Source organism: Caretta caretta, chromosome 8, assembly GCF_965140235.1.
Source record: "Caretta caretta isolate rCarCar2 chromosome 8, rCarCar1.hap1, whole genome shotgun sequence".
In the NCBI taxonomy this organism is placed as follows: domain Eukaryota; kingdom Metazoa; phylum Chordata; order Testudines; family Cheloniidae; genus Caretta; species Caretta caretta.
The window spans coordinates 71,227,441-71,245,606 of NC_134213.1; the positions used below are offsets into that span (position 1 = coordinate 71,227,441).

An 18,166-nucleotide genomic window follows, 5' to 3' on the forward strand; every position below is an offset into this window, starting at 1 on the left:
GCTTATTGTGTTCCAAAAAATGGCAAGACATTCAGTGGTAAATGCTCTGTGGCTTTGCAAAGTAGTCCCATGTGATATCCCAGCAATGTCATGGATTAAAATTAGAACTGGGCTGGCATTACATTTCACTTAATTGGAGTCTGTATCAGAGACAGACATAAGTAACACAGAAAAGATTCATAACCTCGCTCTGCTCTTGCATAGAAATCAATGAGTCGTGGAAAATCTGTGAATACAGCAAATGATTTAGGTAAGTTCTAAAATGCTTCCATATGTCTGGAAGTGAATGTGGGGAGGTGATCATGGGCAGGAGCTCTGGTTACAAGACAGTACATTTGCAGTTATTTTACAGCTAAAATTGTGAATGCACTTCTGAATTGCTGGCAGTTCATGATCGCTATTGTATTATCATGTCTACCAGAAAGAAGGATAAAGGGTGGGGTCAAAACGTTCTTCTTTCAGCTTTTCATAGTCTTCTCGTTACATACTTACATCTGTTTGAAAACAAAAGCCTATACTTGGGATCACATGTGTTCCATGATTTCTGTAGCTGTGCAATTTACTGAAGAATCCACCATCTGCCACAGAACCTTCAAATTTTTAGTATTACAAGTAGCATTGGAAGTCCCAGTCAGGGGCTGGGGGCCCCTTAAGTTAGGTAGCAAACACAGTTCCTGACATGACATAAGTTTATAGTACAAGAATTTGAACTGAATGTCAACTGCTGGAATGTTGTTTTCCCAGTCTCCAAACAGCCTAAAATAATAGTTATGAGAAGCAGGAACTGACTGAGCTGTCTCCATGAGAGTTAACTCTGAAGCCTAATAATAATAATTTAAATTCAGTTATGAATCATTTAACAGAAACCTTTAGCTAATGTGTATAGTCATGTTGGGTGCAAACGCAGATACTGGGATGAGGAGCAGTGCGTAGCTGGTTACTGGTAAGGGCTACTGGGGTGGGGAGTTAATCCCTGAATATACATCAGGATGTTTGTGTTCATACCCATGGGGGGGAGAGAAGAAGAGGAAGATGCATCCATTCTCCATTGCAAAAAAAGCCTTAGCTACTTTTTGGGAGTGCCAAAACTAAACTACCTCTCACACCTTCCTGGGCATCAGCAGCCCCAGCTGTCAAAACCTCTATCTTCCCCTCAACAGCTTCTATTCTGACAGCACGTTAAGCATTAGCAGTGCAAAAATAGTTGGGCCAAATTCTTTTTTACATCATTGTAGCTCCAGAGGAACTTCATTCTCCAGTCTATACGTTCTTTCCAATGAGGAGCCATTTTCAAGTCTTCATTTCTTTATACTTTTTCTACCTTTTTGTATTCTTCTATATTTCTTTGATGTAAGTCCCTATATACAATCTGGCTATTGATACACCACTGCAATAATAAGAGAAAGGGAAAACTTAGTAGAAAGGGAAAACATTATCAGCTTGGCTGCAGAAATATCTAGCAAGTAGGTACCAAATAGCCATTGTAGTGCAGCAGCTGGTTTGGCTCTGCCACCTTTAAAAGGCCAGCTAAAAGAAAAGCGTGCTGGGAAAGATTCATTCAGACAAGTGACTCTGCACTGGCCATTGGAAGAAAGATACTTATAGGGAAAAGATTGATATTTCCCTTTCGTTGTTGGAGGGCAAGCTGTCTATCTGGCTGAAAAAAAAACGTTCTCAGGCTTTTCAGACTGGAGCAGGGTGTTTGAGACAGTATTCCCTCACTCTCTCCCACCAAGTAGGAGGCATTTATAATAAAAAATAAGATGCAATGTTTAGTGTGGGCTTAGCATTACTACAGAGACCTGCAAATCTATATGCCCATCCTGAACCCCAATCTAACCCTGCCCCAAACTTTGGGAGAGTTCAGTGCCAGATCTGAACTTCATGGTTCTAGCCCATTACTAGAATACAAAAACCCGATACAAGAGTGGCTGAGAGGAACCGTTCCAGGCAGGAGCACAGGAATGACCAGGTGTCCTTCCTGTCAGGTACTGGTACCAGAATGTTCAAGAAGCCTTCGAACAGGCTATTATTAGTAGCTGGCCTATATGGCAGCTTTCTTCCTAACCCCAGGCAATTATTGGTTGACTGATCCCCTGAAGCATAAAGGTTAACCCTTATACTTTTTAATCTTGGTTTATGTCACTGTGGATGTTCTCACAATCTGTATTAGACTCTGACCTTTTTTGAATCCTACCAAGCTCTTGGACTCAATGACAGCTCATGGCAGTGAATTCCACAGGCTAATTCTGTGCTGAGTGGAATGTATGATCTTCTCGCTGTTTTTACCTTTCAACTTAATTGAATATTGGAATTGGAAAAGGGTCAGAAAAGAGCAACAAAAATTATTAGGGGTATGGAACGGCTTCCGTATGAGGAGAGATTAATAAGACTGGGAAAAGAGACAACTAAGGGGGGATATGATAGAGGTCTATAAAGTCATGACTGGTATGGAGAAAGTAAATAAGGAAGTGTTATTTACTCCTCATAACACAAGAACTAGGGATCTCCAAATGAAATTAATAGGCAGCAGGTTTAAAACAAACAAAAGGAAGTATTTTTCCACACTATGCACAGTCAACCTGTGGAACTCCTTGCCAGAGGATGTTGTGATGGCCAAGACTATAACAGGGTTCAAAAAATAACTAGATAAGTTCATGGAAGATCGATCTCCCAAAGGCTATTAGCCAGGATGGGCAGGGATGGTGTCCCTAGCCTCTCTTTGCCAGAAGCTGGGAATGCGTGACAGGGGATGGATCACTTGATGATTACCTGTTCTGTTCATTCCCTTTGGGGCACCTGGCATTGGTCACTGTCGGAAGACAGGATACTGGGCTAGATGGACCTTTGGTCTGGCTGTTCTTCTCTCCTTATTCTTGTATTATATGACGAGGTAACTAGGAACACATGATTAAATATTCTATATACGTGACAGGAGTCAGTTGACGTGAGTTCCATCAGCTCTGCTTACTGATTGATTGTGTTTAATTAATCAAACAGGCATATCAATTTTTTTACCTTGATGTCTCCTTCTGGCATGTCCAGCTCATATGTTGGATTATAATGATGATGGCAATCAGTGTACTACTATTCAAAAGCAGATACCTATGGCTGAACTGGAATGTGTAAGAACCATGACTGAAACTGCACCATGCATTGGCTCGTTCTCTGCTGTTAAGACACTTTGGGAAGTGAGAATTCAGAAAATAAATGAAGAACTACGGAAGGAAAAGGAATTCAGACAGAGGGCTGTAGGCAGGTATGTTCCTAAGCAGTTAGGAAGAAATGTGAAACTAAACACAGGAGATATGGTTGGTCTTTTCTGGAACATGCAAGATCCAATCCTGCAATTTTTGAGGTTTTAAAATTCTCATTGAAAGGAATCTGATTGTAGACTCAGGTCTACCGGAGAATTACGTTCAACTGAAGATAGAAATTAGTGCATCTGTTGATTCTACTGGCATATATATCAAACTACAATAGTGTCCACTGTCTTCATAGAGCTGCACTAGTGTTAAAGAAATTCTTCATGTTTTTATAGCACGAGTTGTTGACAAGTGCCCTCCATTTAGAAACAGTCTCCACTTAATATTATTTTGCTCTCTTAACTTTAGTTATTAGTCTATGATGACTTGCATGAACTTTACTTGAATTCAAGCGGACTTCATACATATGGATGTAAAGAAGTCAACTCTCCTTTGTCTGTGACCAGATTACTGTCTGTGGATGGATAATCTATGTTATAGCAGCTAGAGGCTGTGTAATTGAAAAGATTAAGGAAGTTTAGTGCTTCTCCCACCCATAAAAAAACTACAAGCTTCCCTTAAAATGAATGATCTTTGGGTCAGTCCCCTTACATTATTTTTTTCCCCTGTTGTTCTTGGTGAAACATTATAAAACTTGATGGAAGAAATTAGTTTATCTCTATAAAATAATTTACTTCATACAGATTTTAAAATATGATTTCACAGAATTGCAAAACATTTTACACTACCCAAAACATTAGAATGCCTGTAAATGCTCTAAGCCAATGAACTGCTACATTTTCAGCCCTCCCAAAGAGTATCTAGCATCCCATGAAGATAAATACTTGTCTGACCTCCATGAAGGCTTCTCGCCAAAAAGAGGCAATCAAAATAGGATAGTAAATGTTGCTCATATTAATAGCTGCACAACTAAAAAGAGTTCTTTGTTTTGTAGACTGACGCTTGTCTGGGAAGAAAGAGTCAGTTTAGCCAAGCTCAAAGAAAAAGTCATCACTGAAGATGGAAGGGTTATATTAAAGATAGAACAAGAAGAATGGAAGGTAATATTAATAGGAAATTGTTTGGGTTGCATGGTTAGTGATTACAGAGTTAAGCTATTTTACATCTTTAGCCCAGCTTATATTACTTTTATATTATATTATATTATATTACTTATCTTACTTTTCCTCTATTAAGTACCCACAATATGCTCAGCACAGTACACAGATGATCAGGGACAGAGAGTTGAATTATTGCTGTGAATGTAAATAAAACCTGATTGTATTGAAACTAAACTTGCTTATTCTAACAGAAGAATATTGAATGCTAAGTAATTTCACCACTAACCCACAGCCCAGAGTCTTCCAACATGAACAGGAAAACTTAATGGTATTTTATGTCTTGTGCATTTAATTCAAGAAGTATTAATTTTGCTAATGCCCCAGAACTACACAGATATATATTGTAATGTGAAAGTCACGTGTTGTAAACAAAATGAAAAGATTTCTTGGGGTTTTTTCTCTTCTCTTTCTAAGGGTGAAATTCATCCAATGGCATAGAGGCTCTCAGAACAGTGGGACCACTATGGTTCCAGTGCATGAAAGGTGGGCAGCTGCAGAGTATGCGGCAGGGTGGACCCTGCAGGTTGCAGTACTGGCTTTATGCTAGTTCCAGTGTCCACCATGAAGGAGAAGTTGAAGACAAGATGCCTGAGCCAATTTTCCTTTTAAGTCATTGGGAATCTTTCCATTGGCACTGATGGGAGTTGGATCAGGTACAGGCTGGTGAAGGTGTGACTTCAGTTTACACTGTAACAGCCATGGTGCCTGCTCCAGTCCAGGGAGGTGATATGTCTTACACAGCAGTTTGGGAAAGATTTAATTCCCTACAAACCACAGTCCCTCCATCCCACACAAATCCTGTATAACCCACTCAGAGCATTGAATTTCAAACTAAATTACTAAATCTATTCTATAATCATTTTATAGCAAGCAATTATTTAGAAATGTTGTACAATCTTGGAAGTTATAGGTATATAAAATATACCTTTTTAAATATAAAACATGTAAATACATTCTACAGTGCAGTTACCTAACAATGTCATTTTGTTTTGAACAGATGTTATAAAATCCACATGACAGACTCTAAACATCATTTAAGTTCAAACATTTTTGTTTGTTTTGGTTCTGGGATCTTGCATTGCTGTCTTAGCAGTGCAGGTGCCTAAGTTCTGGGTGCAAACAGAAGGGCTGGTTATTCTTGAGGTGTAATGGGAATTAATTTTTGCATGTTATATGGTCTACTGATCAGAAAAACAAAACTGTTTCCTTCCTCTCTAGCGTAACTCTAAATGTCCATTTTTCCAAAATCTTCCTATACTAACAATTAGTCTATTGTCATTCCATAAACTCAGTGGAATTTCCTTCTGATTTTATTTTTTATTATTTTTAGATGTTACCTTCTTGCTTACTGAAACTGAACCACCTCCAGGAATGGCAGCTTCACAGAATTAGTTTGGTGAAAATTCCTGAATTCATTGGAAGGTTTCAAAATCTCATTGTACTGGACCTATCCCGAAATGCCATTGAAAAGGTACCTAAAGAGATTGGTAAGTGGTATTTAAAAACAACAACAAAAACAAGCCATTCTGTGTTACTGGGGGTATGTCTACACTACGAAATTAGGTCGATTTTATACAGTCGATTGCGTATGTCTCCACTAAGCGCATTAAGTCGGCAGAGTGCGTCCTCACTACCGTGGCTAGGATCGACTTACAGAGCTATCCCACAGTTTCTGCAGTCTCTGCTGCCCATTGGAATTCTGGGTTAAGCTCCCAGTGCCTGATGGGGCAAATACATTGTTGCAGGTGGTTTTGGGTACGTCTTAAGTCGCCCCTCCCTCCGTGAAAGCAACGGTAGACAATCATTTTGTGCCTTTTTTCCTGGGTTACCCGTGCAGACGGCATACCACTGCAAGCATGGAGCACGCTCAGCTCACCGTCACCGCTGCTGTTGTGAGCATTGTAAACACATTGCGCATTATTCTGGAGTATATACAGAACCAGGCTAAGAGATGCTAGCAAGAGGAGGATTTTGATGAGGACATGGACACAGATGTTCCTGAAAGCATGGGCTGTGGCAATTGGGACCTCATGGTGGCAGTGGGGCTGGTTGATACAGTGGAACACCGATTCTGGGCCAGGCAAACAAGCGCAGACTGGTGGGACCACATAGTGTTGCAGGTATGGGATGATTCACAGTGGCTGTGAAACTTTTGCACGCATAAGGCCACTTTCCTGGAACTCTGTGAGTTGCTGTCCCCCACCCCGAAGTGCAGGAATACCAAGATGAGAGCTGCCCTGACAGTTGAGAAGCGAGTGGCGATAGCCATGTGGAAGCTTGCAACGCCAGACAGCTACCGGTCAGTCGGGAATCAATTTGGAGTGGGCAAGTCTACTGTGGGGGCTGCTGTGATTGCAGCCAATGCAATCATTGATGTTCTGTTATCAAGGGTAGTACCTCTGGGAAATGTGCAGGTCATACTGGATGGCTTTGCTGCAATGGGGTTCCCAAACTGTGGTGGGGCGATAGACAGAACGCATATCCCCATCTTGGCATTGGACCACCTTGCCAACCAGTATGTGAACCGCAAGGGGTACTTCTCAATGGTGCTGCAAGCACTGGTGGATCACAAGGGACATTTCACCGACATCAACGTGGGATGGCCAAGAAAGATGAATGACGCTCGCATATTTAGGAACTCCGGGCTGTTCAAGCAGCTGCAAGAAGGGACTTACTTCCCAGACCAGAAAATTACCATTGGGATGTTGAAATGCCAATAGTTATCCTTGGGGATCCAGCCTACCCCTTGCTCCCATGGCTCATGAAGCCTTACACAGGCAGCCTGGACAGTAGTAAGGAGCAGTTCAACTATAGGCTGAGCAAGTGCAGAATGGTGGAAGAATGTGCCTTTGGACGTTTAAAAGCTTGCTGGCGCTGTTTGCTGACTAGATCAGACCTCAACGCAACCAACATTCCTATTGTTATTGCTGCTTGCTGTGTGCTCCATAATATCTGTGAGAGTAAGGGGGAAGACATTTATGACAGGGTGGGAGGTTGAGGCAAATTGCCTGGTGTCCGATTTTGAGCAGCCAGACAGCAGGGCAATTAGAAGAGCATGGCAAGGCGCACTGTGCATCAGAGAGGCTTTGAAAACCAGTTTCATGACTGGCCAGGCTTCGGTGTGTCAGTTGTGTGTGTTTCTCCTTGATGCAAACCCACCCCCTTTGCTCATTTTAATTCCCTGTAAGCCAACCACCCTCCCCACTTCTAAATAAAGTAACTATTGTTTTGAAACCATGCATTCTTTCTTTATTAATTAAAACAAAAATGAGATAACGGACAAGGTAGCCCAGGTGGGGTGTGGGAGAAGGGAAGGACAAGGCCACATTGTTTATTGTAGCCACGCTAAAAATCAAACTGTTTGAATGACAGCCTTCTGTTGCTTGGGCCATCCTCTGGAGTGGAGTGGCTGGGTGCGCAGAGCCTCGCCCCCCCATGTTTTTGGGCATCTGGGTGAGGCGGCCATGGAACTTGGGGAGGACGGCATGCGGTTATGCAGCGGGGGTCTGTGCTCTTGTTGGCTTTCCTGCAGCTCCAACAGATGCTTCATCATCTCCGTTTGCTCCCCCAACAGACACTTCATCATGTCCAAAAAGAAAAGGAGTACTTGTGGCACCTTAGAGACTAACAAATTTATTTGCGCATAAGCTTTCGTGAGCTACAGCTCACTTCATCGGATGCACTGTAGCTCACGAAAGCTTATGCTCAAATAAGTCTGTTAGTCTCTAAGGTGCCACAAGTACTCCTTTTCTTTTTGCAAATACAGACTAACATGGCTGCTACTCTGAAACCTTTCATCATGTCCGTTTGCTCCCCCATTAGCCTCAGCATCGCGTCCTGCCTCCGCTCTTTGCGCTCACTTAATTCTTTCCTGGTCTCTGCCACTGAATGCCTCCATGTATTAAGCTGTGCCCTATCAGTACGGGAGGACTGCATGAGCTCGGAAAACATGTCATTGCGAGTGCGTTTTTTTCGCCTTCTAATCTGCGATAGCCTCTGGGACGGAGATGATAGGGGGAGCGTAGAAACATTTGCACCTGGGAAGAGATAAAAAGGGAGAGTAAAATTTAAGATGATACATTTCAGAGAACAAAAGGGAGACTCTTCCACAGTGAGTCAAGCAATTCACAGCAGACAGCACATGTGCTTTAGATACAAGGTCCCATTTGACCGTTTATAGTGCGCACCTGCCGGTAGGGTGACACATCACACACGGCTGGGCAACAGAATTCGGTTTCCAGTCAGCCATGGTAAGCCTTTTGGTACGCAGGGTTGGCTTCTTATGCCTTCATAACATGTGGGAATGTTTTCAAACTGCAGTGCCCTCCTTTCCCAGAGCAAGCAATGGATTGGGTTTCACATTTAAAAGGAGGGGTTGCGGTTTTCGGGTGGATGTGCAGCACACGCCTCACCCCACCCCACCATGTGTCTGTTCTCCAGGATGATCCCTTTTAGCCAAGCGCAAACAGCCCAGCATGAACAGGGTCCTTTTACTGTTCCCTTACAAAAATTCCCCTATTTCAACCAGGTGACCATGAATGATATCACTCTACTGAGGCTAACACAGAAAGATATAGACCGAATGTTGCTTGAATGCGACCAAAACCCAGGACCATTCGTTGCCATGCTTTGTGCTGCAGTGATTCCAGAATACTTGGTGTGGTAAAGTGTCATACCGTGGAGGAGGAAATAAGGCAGCCCTCCCCAGAAACCTTCTGCAAAGGCTTTCAGAGTACCTCCAGGAGATCATCCCAATTCTTCAGGGCAAATCAAACATTAAACACAATTGCTTTTAAACCCTGTACTGTAGTTACAAATGTTCACTCACCAGAGGTGCCTTCTCTGGCTTTGGGGTCGGGGATCCCGCTAGGGAGGGTATTGGCTCCAGGGTGATGAAAAGGTCCTGGCTGCTGGGGAGAACGGATTCACCGCTTGCCTGCTGTGCATTCTCCTCCTCCTCATCCCCCAAATCCTCCTCCCTGTTGTGTGAGACACCCCCCTTGGAGGTGTCAACAGACAGTGGTGGGGTAGTGGTAGGGTCCCCTCCTAGAATGCCATGCAGCTGATCACAGAAGCGGCATGTATGGGGCTCTGACCCGGAGCAACCGTTTGCCTCCTTTGTCTTTTGGTAGGCTTGCCTGAGCTCCTTAACTTTCAAGCAGCACTGCTGTGTGTCCCTGTTGTAGCCTCTGTCCAACATGCCCTGTGAGATTTTGGCAAATATATTTGCATTTCTTCTTTTTGATCGGAGTTTGGCCTGCACAGATGCTTCTCCCCATACAGCAATCAGATCCAGTGTCTCCCTTTTGGTCCATGCTGGAGCTCGTTTGCAATTCTGGGGGGACTGCATGGTCACCAGTGCTGCTGAGTTTGCCACACTGACCAAACAGGAAATGAAATTCAAAAGTTCCTGGGGCTTTTCCTGTGTACCTGGCTAGTGCATCAGAGTTCAAAGTGCTGTCCAGAGCAGTCACAATGGAGCACTCTGGGATAGCTCCCAGAGGCCAATTCCATCGATTTGCGTCCACATTACCCCAAATTCGACCCAGCAAGGTCTATTTTAGCGCTACTTCCCTCGTCAGGGAGGAGTACAAAAGTCCATTTTAAGAGCCCTTTAGGTCGATGGAATGGGGTTGGTTGTGTGGACGCAGTCATTCTTAAATCGACCTAATGCGGCTAAATTCGACCTAACCCCATAGTGTAGACCAGGCCTCAGTTGGAGCACTGCTTCTGGATTAAGCAGCTGTCACACCAAATCCCATAATTTTCATTAACTGCGTTTTTATTTCAAGTAGACCAAGAGCACTCACACTACGCTAATGAGCCAACACAATACAGTAAGGTTTAACCCCTGTACTTCACAGCTGAAAGGTTTAATTTATTCCTCAGACCCAATATTCAGGTGCATTCTCTTTGATTATTGCCTTTGCAGGCCAACTGCCTAACCTCCAAGAGCTGCTTCTCAGTTATAATAAAATTAAGTCTGTTCCGAAAGAGCTAAGTAACTGCATCAGCCTGGGAAGACTGGAACTGGCTGTGAACAGGGATATCTGTGACCTTCCACTTCAGGTTTGAGAAGAACCATTACTTTTATTTATAGGTATCTATTAAATGTTTTCACTAGCTAAAAAAATTATTCTCAGGAAAAAAATGTGAACTTCTGTTTTCTTCTAGACTTTAAAATGACATAGTACACTTCCACTGGAAAGTCTTGCACGAACTGTCCAACAGATGGGTTGTTTTCACTTTATTTTTAAAACATTGATTTTACAAATATTTAACAATATGCATAAACTTTGTTTATATGAGTAGTTCCATGGGAGCCAATGGGACTAACCACATGAGTAACTAAATTTTGGCAGGAACTGAGCCTAATTTTGCAAAGGCTTACAGGGGAGTATATAAATAATAGGCCAGCAGCTTAGCTGGTGTAAACTGGCATCAGGCCATTGATTTTAATTAAACTATGCTGTTTTACAGCAGCTGAGGATCTGGTCCACTGGCTCAAGTATGACCTTAGAGAAGTCACCTTTAAGGGTGAGAACATAGTTCAGGGTGGCCAAACTGTGGCTCGCGAATCATAGGTGGCTATTTTACAGTTAAAGTGTGGCTCGCGGATCCCCCATATCCTCTGCCTACCAGACTGGGGTTGGGGGGGAGCTTGGGGCTTCTGCCCTGCGGCAGGGAGGTTGGGCTAGGGGCTTCTGCCTCGTGGGGCATGCTTGCCAGCACTTGGAGCTTCAGCAGAAGCGGGTCTGAAGCCCTGAGCTCTGCCAGGCAGCTCCTGCGTGGCTGAAGCCCTGAGCCTCGGCAGGCGCATCCCATCTCTCGAACTTCTGAAGATTGTCATGTGGCTTGGAGGGTGAGTAAGTTTGGCCACCCTGGCATAGTTCATTCCCTCCCCATTCAATTACTGGTCTCTCTACAAAGACTGCTGCTTGTGATAGTGATTTGTGTGATACAGACAGCTGCATGTGCACAAGGAAGTGAATTAACTCCTTTCACAGATACAGAACAGCTGAGTGTAATAACTTTTGCTCTCTGCTTACCTGGGCTGAATCGTAACCGATGACATACATGTGAAAAGGGATCCATATCTCCGTATCAGTCCCATGGCTACAAAGTAACCAAATACTTCTGATATTTATTTGTTACAAAAATTATAGCACTGACAGGTATTAAAGTAACCTCAATTCCCACAGACTTTACTGGAGACTGAGGGTGCTCAGTGCCTTGCAGAATTAAGTCCAAACATTAAGTCTGTAAAACTGACAAATGGGAGCTTTAAAATAAATAAATATAGAATATTAACTGAATACCAGACATTACCAAATTTATCTGGCTGTTGTTTGACTAGCAATGTTAGCAATATTTTATAATAGGGTGACCAGACGTCCTGATTTTATAGGGACAGTCCTGATATTTGGGGCTTTGTCTTTTATAGGCTCCTATTACCTCCCACTCCCTGTCCCAATTTTTCACACTTGCTGTCCGGTCACCCTATTTTATGAAGTCAAGTGAATGTTTCCTGACAAAAAAAAAATTTTAAGACTCTAGACCAGATTCTTATTTATACTGAAGTCCCTTTACATCACTGGAGCAATAGTGTAAATGAGATTCTGGCCCTCTGTCTCATCTCATACAACTCAGAATCACTTGTCTGGCATGGATTCCAGAACATGTTGTATTTTCAGAATTTTTCTGTCTTTGTGGCCAAGATGGTTAAAGAGCAGCTCTGATAGAACACCACTTAATGCACATTTGTACAGACTGTGCAGTAAGGAATCATATTAATGAGTCTTCCCTTTTCTATTTAGCTCAGTGACCTAAAGAAGCTTTACCATGTAGATCTGAGTATGAACCAGTTTACTACCATCCCTTCAGCTCTCCTGAACATGCCAAGTCTAGAATGGTTAGACATGGGGAGCAACAAACTTCAGCAACTCCCTGATACCATTGACAGGTAAAAAAACATTCTTAGTTTTAATTCCATTGCACTGAAAATCTAGTTACCCAACTCTGTTCTAAAATATTAACAAGTATCAAAGTTGACTTTATAACAAAATTAAGCAAGCTACTTAACATTGTGCTGCTTATTCTAAAATGGCATCATCTACTTATACTGTTAAAATAACTGGAATATCTCAAAGCAGAATATTTCATTACGAGAACTAATTTTTTTTTTTGTTCAGAAGGAAAATTGCTTGTAACTGAGTTGATACTTAATAAGACATTAAATTCCTGTTGTCAAGTTAAATCTTGCTGTAGAAATTTTCAACTCTGAAACCTATCTTTTACCTGTGTTCCTAAGATTAATGTCCTTTTTAGACAATCAATGCATCCCTATGTTAAAATATAATTTAAAAAGTTGATTTTTCTTGAATATATATCTACATATGTTCTACATAATTGTTCTAGGTTTGCCATATTTGGTAATTTTGTGTCTGTGGGAGAAAAGGCTTTCAAATGTATCACACTGTATCATCAAAATTTCCACCAATCAGTGGTGTGGAGCTGGGGAGGGCAGCACATCCCTTCTACTATGCCGTAGGGTGACGCCATTGAACATGTGCATGAGCCAAGGATGCAGATGCCAATTTCTGCATCCCCTTCAAACTTAGTCATCCCACTAGTTAGCCCAGCTCTCTGTTAAACTGTACAAACTACATGTTCAACATAGGAACCGTTTTAAGAAGTGATATAAATAAAGTTCAGATGAAATCACTGAAATTATGATTCTGTAGATTTTATGAATCAAATGACACCTCCCTTACCTTTCTGTCATTAACTTGCCCACAGAATTACACATGCTCCAAGACTGTTAAGCGTTACTGCATTCTTTATATCAGATACATGACAGTTGAAGTGAATCAACTCCTTTAAATTAATAGTTAATCATCAAGTATTCCCTAATGCTGGATTAATTGTAGAAACCTCTACTTCTACAGAATGGAGAACCTACATACTTTATGGCTCCAACGGAATGAAATAACCCATTTACCAGACACCATCAGTAATATGAAAAATCTGAGTACGCTTGTCCTCAGCAACAACAAACTCCGGGATATTCCTGCTTGCATGCAACAAATGACAAATCTCAGGTAAAATATCAACAACACTGCAGGCACCTGAAGGCTGCCTTTAAAAATTCCCCTACATCATATGGTGCAGACTGCTGTATAACAAAGAGGAGATAGGGAGCCAGATCCTCAGCTGGTGTGAACTTGTATAGCTCCATTGAAATCAGTGGAACTACAGATTTATGCCAGGTGAGAATCTGGCCCAGAAAGTTTTGTGACAGTTTTGAGTTCCTTCATTTCACCAAATGGATTTATTGCAAATGTAAATATTTAGAGTCCCAAAGATTAAAGGAATCTTTAGGCTCTTCTTGATCTGTGAGGGTTGTGGATGCTGGCTTTCAGTGGAACAGTTGGGCATCACTATTTTAGCCTCTCTCATAACACAAGAACAAGGGACAAAAATTGAAAAGCAACAATTAGAAACTAATAAAAGGAGAACTTTTTATAAAACATACATTTCACCTGGGGAATTCACTGCCACAAGGTATCAGTGAGGTCAAGAACCTAAAATCCTTCAAAAAAGGATGTTAGGATATGAATGAGAATATCTGTTTATATTTGAGGATAAAAATGTGTGAGCTATAAATCTTAATGCTTCAAGATGCTAACTAGGAACTGATAGGGGAAAACTCATTTCGAATCCTCATGGGCAGATTGTTTTTTTATTCACTATGGCAGGGTTCTTGTTGCTTTCTCTTAAGTATTTGGTATTCACCATTCTCAGAGACAGGATACCAGACTAAGGCTATGTCTCCACTGAAAGCTGAGGGTGTAATTCCCAGCTTGCGTACACGTACCTGAGCAAGCGCTGCTTGAGCTACTACGATAAAAATAGCAGTGCAGCCAGGTAGCATGAGCGGGGGCTCGGGATAGCCAGTTGAGTTCATACCCACCTGGTCTGATGCAGTATGGCAAATCCTAGGTTTCAAGTTATCTGGGGATGCTACTATATCTAGGGATGCATAAACTCTGCAGCAGGTTTTCATGACCAAAAATAAAAATTCTCATGTGCAATAGATCTAATTTTAATATTTTGTTCTGGTTTCAGAGTGAACATTTGCTTCTGTATCCGGATGTCAAAATATTATGAAAATGTATAACGTTATCTTACTGTGCAGTACAAACATGTACTTAAATAAACACAGGGATAGTAAGAACACCAGAATTTGTTCACTGGAGATCCTAGATTTGCTTGAACTGGCCTTGGCACTGATCACAGGTACTAAGGCCTAAATTTTCAAGTGTGTGCACAAAATATTAAACATGATAGGGATTCCTTGTTAAACTGTACAAACTACAAGTTTGGTACAGAAACCATTTTAAGAAGTGATGTAAATAATGTTCAGATGAAGACTATTTCTAAATCAGTTAAGAAAAACACATAACACACTACCATCAAGTAGAGAAACTACTTGAAAGATAATGTCCTGAGAAATTGCCCTTAATTACATTTTCTTTTGCTGAAGCACTGTTCAGTGAAGCCTAATTTAGTTTTCAAACAGTTATTCTCTGTTGGGGGGGAAAGGACCTCCGAGAGTCATGTTTTCTGTTGAATTACCAGATTTGTCAACTTCAGAGACAACCCACTGCAGCTGCAGGTAACACTTCCCCCATGCAAGAATACTGAAGAGGAGGAGGAACGGGAACTGTTCGGTATTCAGTTCATGCATATGTATATTCAAGAGTCACTCAGCAGAGCAGGTATGAGATTTGTATTGCCTGTAACTAGAGTATGAATAATAAATATTAGAAAACATTAAAATGCAGTCAAGCAGAATTAGGGTGTATCTACACTGGAGCTGGAAGGTGTGAATTCCAGCTTGAGGAGACATACATGAGCTAACATGCTAAGAACAGAAATGTAGTTACCCCGAATATGATCCTGGTACATACTTAACTAACAAGCCTTTCCTGCCATGTGTTCCACTGTGGTGACACTTCTATTTTTAGCTCACTAGCTTAATCACAGCTAGAACAGATATGTCTCCTTGAACTGGAAGTTACACCTTCCAGCTCCACAGTACACATATGCTTAGAGAAAGAGGAGTGTGGCTCCCCACCTTTCTTTGCCTGGGGGGAGCTCAACTGCCCCTTCATTCTTGGATGTGCTGTGAAGACTCACGAGGTAGGAAACACTGAAGAGGGAGTAGCAGGAGAAACTGATGCTTTTGTCAGAGTTTCTGGAGTTCCCAGCATTTCCTGCCAATAGGTGGAAAAACACCAACATGTAATGAGGAAATACGAGGTGTTTCCAGGAAGATCTAGTCACCTAAGTGAAATAAAGTAGCTATTTCACCCCATTTCCTCATGGAAAAGTAGCCATACAACAAAGCACATCAACTAGCACTGTCTGCTGAGAGATAAGGACTGGACAATGAATTGCCCACAGAGGCTGTAAATGAAGGTTAGGATTGAGTTACATTAGCAGAGTATCATGAGCCAGTGGCCTTTGCTATATCCATTATGTGAACACTGAATTTCACTGATGCCAGGTATCAATATTTCATCTCATTAAGTTCACTCACATATTATGAAAGCTTAAAACAAACTGCTAAAATAATGAGGTTAACTCGAGAGATCATGTCAATTTCAGATTTTATTCCTCTCCATGTCAAAGCTTTATGCATGGGTAGGTGATTACTAAAATAATGAGGTGGCATTTGATTTCCAACTAAATGTTTTTCTTTAGACAATTCCACAAATAGTCAGAACTTGTGAAATAAAATTCTAGGCATAGAAAACAAGATAAAAACCCTCATGAAGTTCAAAATGGAGACAGGTTATTAAGCATATCCATTTCTTACATTTTAATTTATTATCTTTCAGAAAACCTGGACAACTGTATACCCGTTGCTTCTGCCACCATTAATGATAATGAATAAAAAATTACACAACCTGCCAAACTGAACTTTTGTACTTGGAGGAAAATATAAATTCTACTTCTTCTGAACAGAGAAAACTACAGCAATATCGCAGTGTGCTGAGACAAAAATGCCTTATGACTTTCACACTGCTAGGAGTCACCTGGCATCTTCTTGTGATTCCAAAAGAAATTTAAGTTCAATGCTATTGTAGGTACAGAAAGTCTACAAAATTTTTTGTACAAGTACTGAAATCTGTGAATAAGGTTTTAAAAAAATCCAGAGAAGTTTTGTAGAGTTCTGTGTCCTGCCCATTCCAAATCTGTCTCCCATTATGCAGTTGGCTGAGGTACTGAAGATTGACTTGGTACAGCTGTCAAGAGTACATTCTCCAAGGAAACAGTAGAATCTGTATAGTATTGTAATGCAGCATTGTATCCTCTCTGTTGTAAATATTTGATCCGTCCCTGGTCAATCAAGAGTTTACAAAGACGACCTATCTGCTTTCGTTCTTCAACAGTAAGTAGCCTAGCTCCAAAAAGAAAAACCATGAATTAGTCAGCACAAATGGTTCAAGATCAGAAAAGCTGTAAAAACTGTAACTGATGCACTTCAATGCAGATAAAGTGTGACTGTTTTGGAATAAGATTTTGAAGACTATTATGTCACTTAAATTTGCATGTACTACAGATGGATATGTTTCTGTAAAATGAGCCATTCTGACATTCTAAAATGCTTAATCTTTCAGCTATAAATGACTGTCTAATCCATTATTTCTGCCTTCCCCAAGATGTCTACATGCTACAAATAAAAAATCACCTACCCTTGCAGACTATCAGAACTGCACTCAATTCTGTTGTTTACTTGGTCATGTTCTTCTGTATCACTGCTTTGGTCTTTGCTCTTTGCATCAATGGTAGAGGCTTCAGTGATGGTTTCTTGCATGCCACAAGTGGCCCAGCTAGTCATTCTCTGAAAATAATTAAATTCCACTGGCCCAAGTCCCACTGTTCTAAAGAACTCTTGGCCTACATAATGCTTCCACTGACACCTGTGGTGGCAACACAGTGCAATAACAATTCCAGCTACAGGATTCCAGTTTTCTGAAACATTCTTTCCACTCCTTTCATCAGCAGAATTGTTAAAAGCTAGGTCTGTTTTATCACTCTTGAAACGTTTAGGTGAAGGGTCTTCATTTCTTTCATCATATTGGGTTGCGTAACTTTCAACCAAACATCTCAGAGCAAGATCTGTGAACAAACAACTATGTTTTAAAAACACTCTTGAACAGTATGCTGCACTTATACACAAAGATAGGAAAGGAACTTTCCTCAAAAATAAGGGGAGGATAAAAGCACTTTATAAAGTAATTCCAACAGCAACAAGTTGATAAAGTTTATTTAAATATTGTCACGTACTTTAAAATGAAATGAATTTATATATTTCAAGTTCAGTTTACCAAGTATTAACGTATTTACAAAATCACAATAAACCCACTGTGACACTCTGTACCTCAAATAGCAACCTGGAGCCCCCATATTCACCACTGTGATACAATTATGACAAATTTTTTGTACAATGCATGCCTTGTGAAGTATCATTTTAAAAGTCTTGATCTGTTACACGAACATCCTGTTTGGATTGTATGTACTATCATTTTATGTGAAGTTATAAAGTATTGCTATATGTGCTAATGAAATATGTTGTGAAGTTTGTAGATGCCTACAGCTGGCCTTTCAGTATGGACAAAGGAGCAACAATCACTGGCCAGACAGGCGTTAACAGCTCATCAAGAAAAATCCAATATCCCAGAGGCTTCTCAGAGAAGGCACATATGCAATGGAGACTGCCTGACCCCC

The 18,166-nt window shown here is 41.2% G+C and overlaps 2 protein-coding genes across 4 annotated transcripts in view; one reads left to right on the forward strand and one right to left on the reverse strand.

The window, feature by feature from the left end:
- LRRC39 (leucine rich repeat containing 39) lies at positions 1-17,084 on the forward strand. Of its 3 annotated transcripts, none has more exons than XM_048862696.2 (9): positions 1-250; positions 3,001-3,259; positions 4,201-4,306; positions 5,697-5,853; positions 10,299-10,435; positions 12,184-12,329; positions 13,315-13,467; positions 15,008-15,147; positions 16,273-17,084. In XM_048862696.2, the coding sequence occupies exons 2-9, from the start codon at positions 3,051-3,053 to the stop codon at positions 16,326-16,328; spliced, it is 1,104 nt and encodes a 367-aa protein (XP_048718653.1). In that variant the 5' UTR covers positions 1-250; positions 3,001-3,050; the 3' UTR covers positions 16,329-17,084. The 3 variants fall into 3 exon arrangements, with proteins under 3 accessions (XP_048718653.1, XP_074987700.1, XP_074987701.1); XM_075131599.1 differs by having other exon boundaries at positions 3,046-3,259; XM_075131600.1 differs by having other exon boundaries at positions 3,102-3,259.
- Positions 16,025-18,166, reverse strand: part of TRMT13 (tRNA methyltransferase 13) — a 12,043-nt gene continuing 9,901 nt past the window's right edge. The window contains exons 11-12 of the mRNA XM_075131598.1: positions 17,131-17,557; positions 16,025-16,835 (exon numbers count right to left, since the gene is read on the reverse strand). Coding sequence (XP_074987699.1) covers positions 16,640-16,835; positions 17,131-17,557 — 623 coding nt within the window. The 3' untranslated portion in view covers positions 16,025-16,639. The remainder of the gene's footprint in view (positions 16,836-17,130; positions 17,558-18,166) is intronic.

Coding starts and splice junctions, on each gene's coding strand:
- LRRC39 (XM_075131599.1), top strand. CDS start 211: ATGAGTCGTGGAAAATCTGTGAATACAGCAAATGATTTAG. Junction 4,307..5,696: donor TAGAACAAGAAGAATGGAAG/GTAATATTAATA, acceptor TATTATTTTTAG/ATGTTACCTTCTTGCTTACT. Junction 5,854..10,298: donor AAAGGTACCTAAAGAGATTG/GTAAGTGGTATT, acceptor TTGCCTTTGCAG/GCCAACTGCCTAACCTCCAA.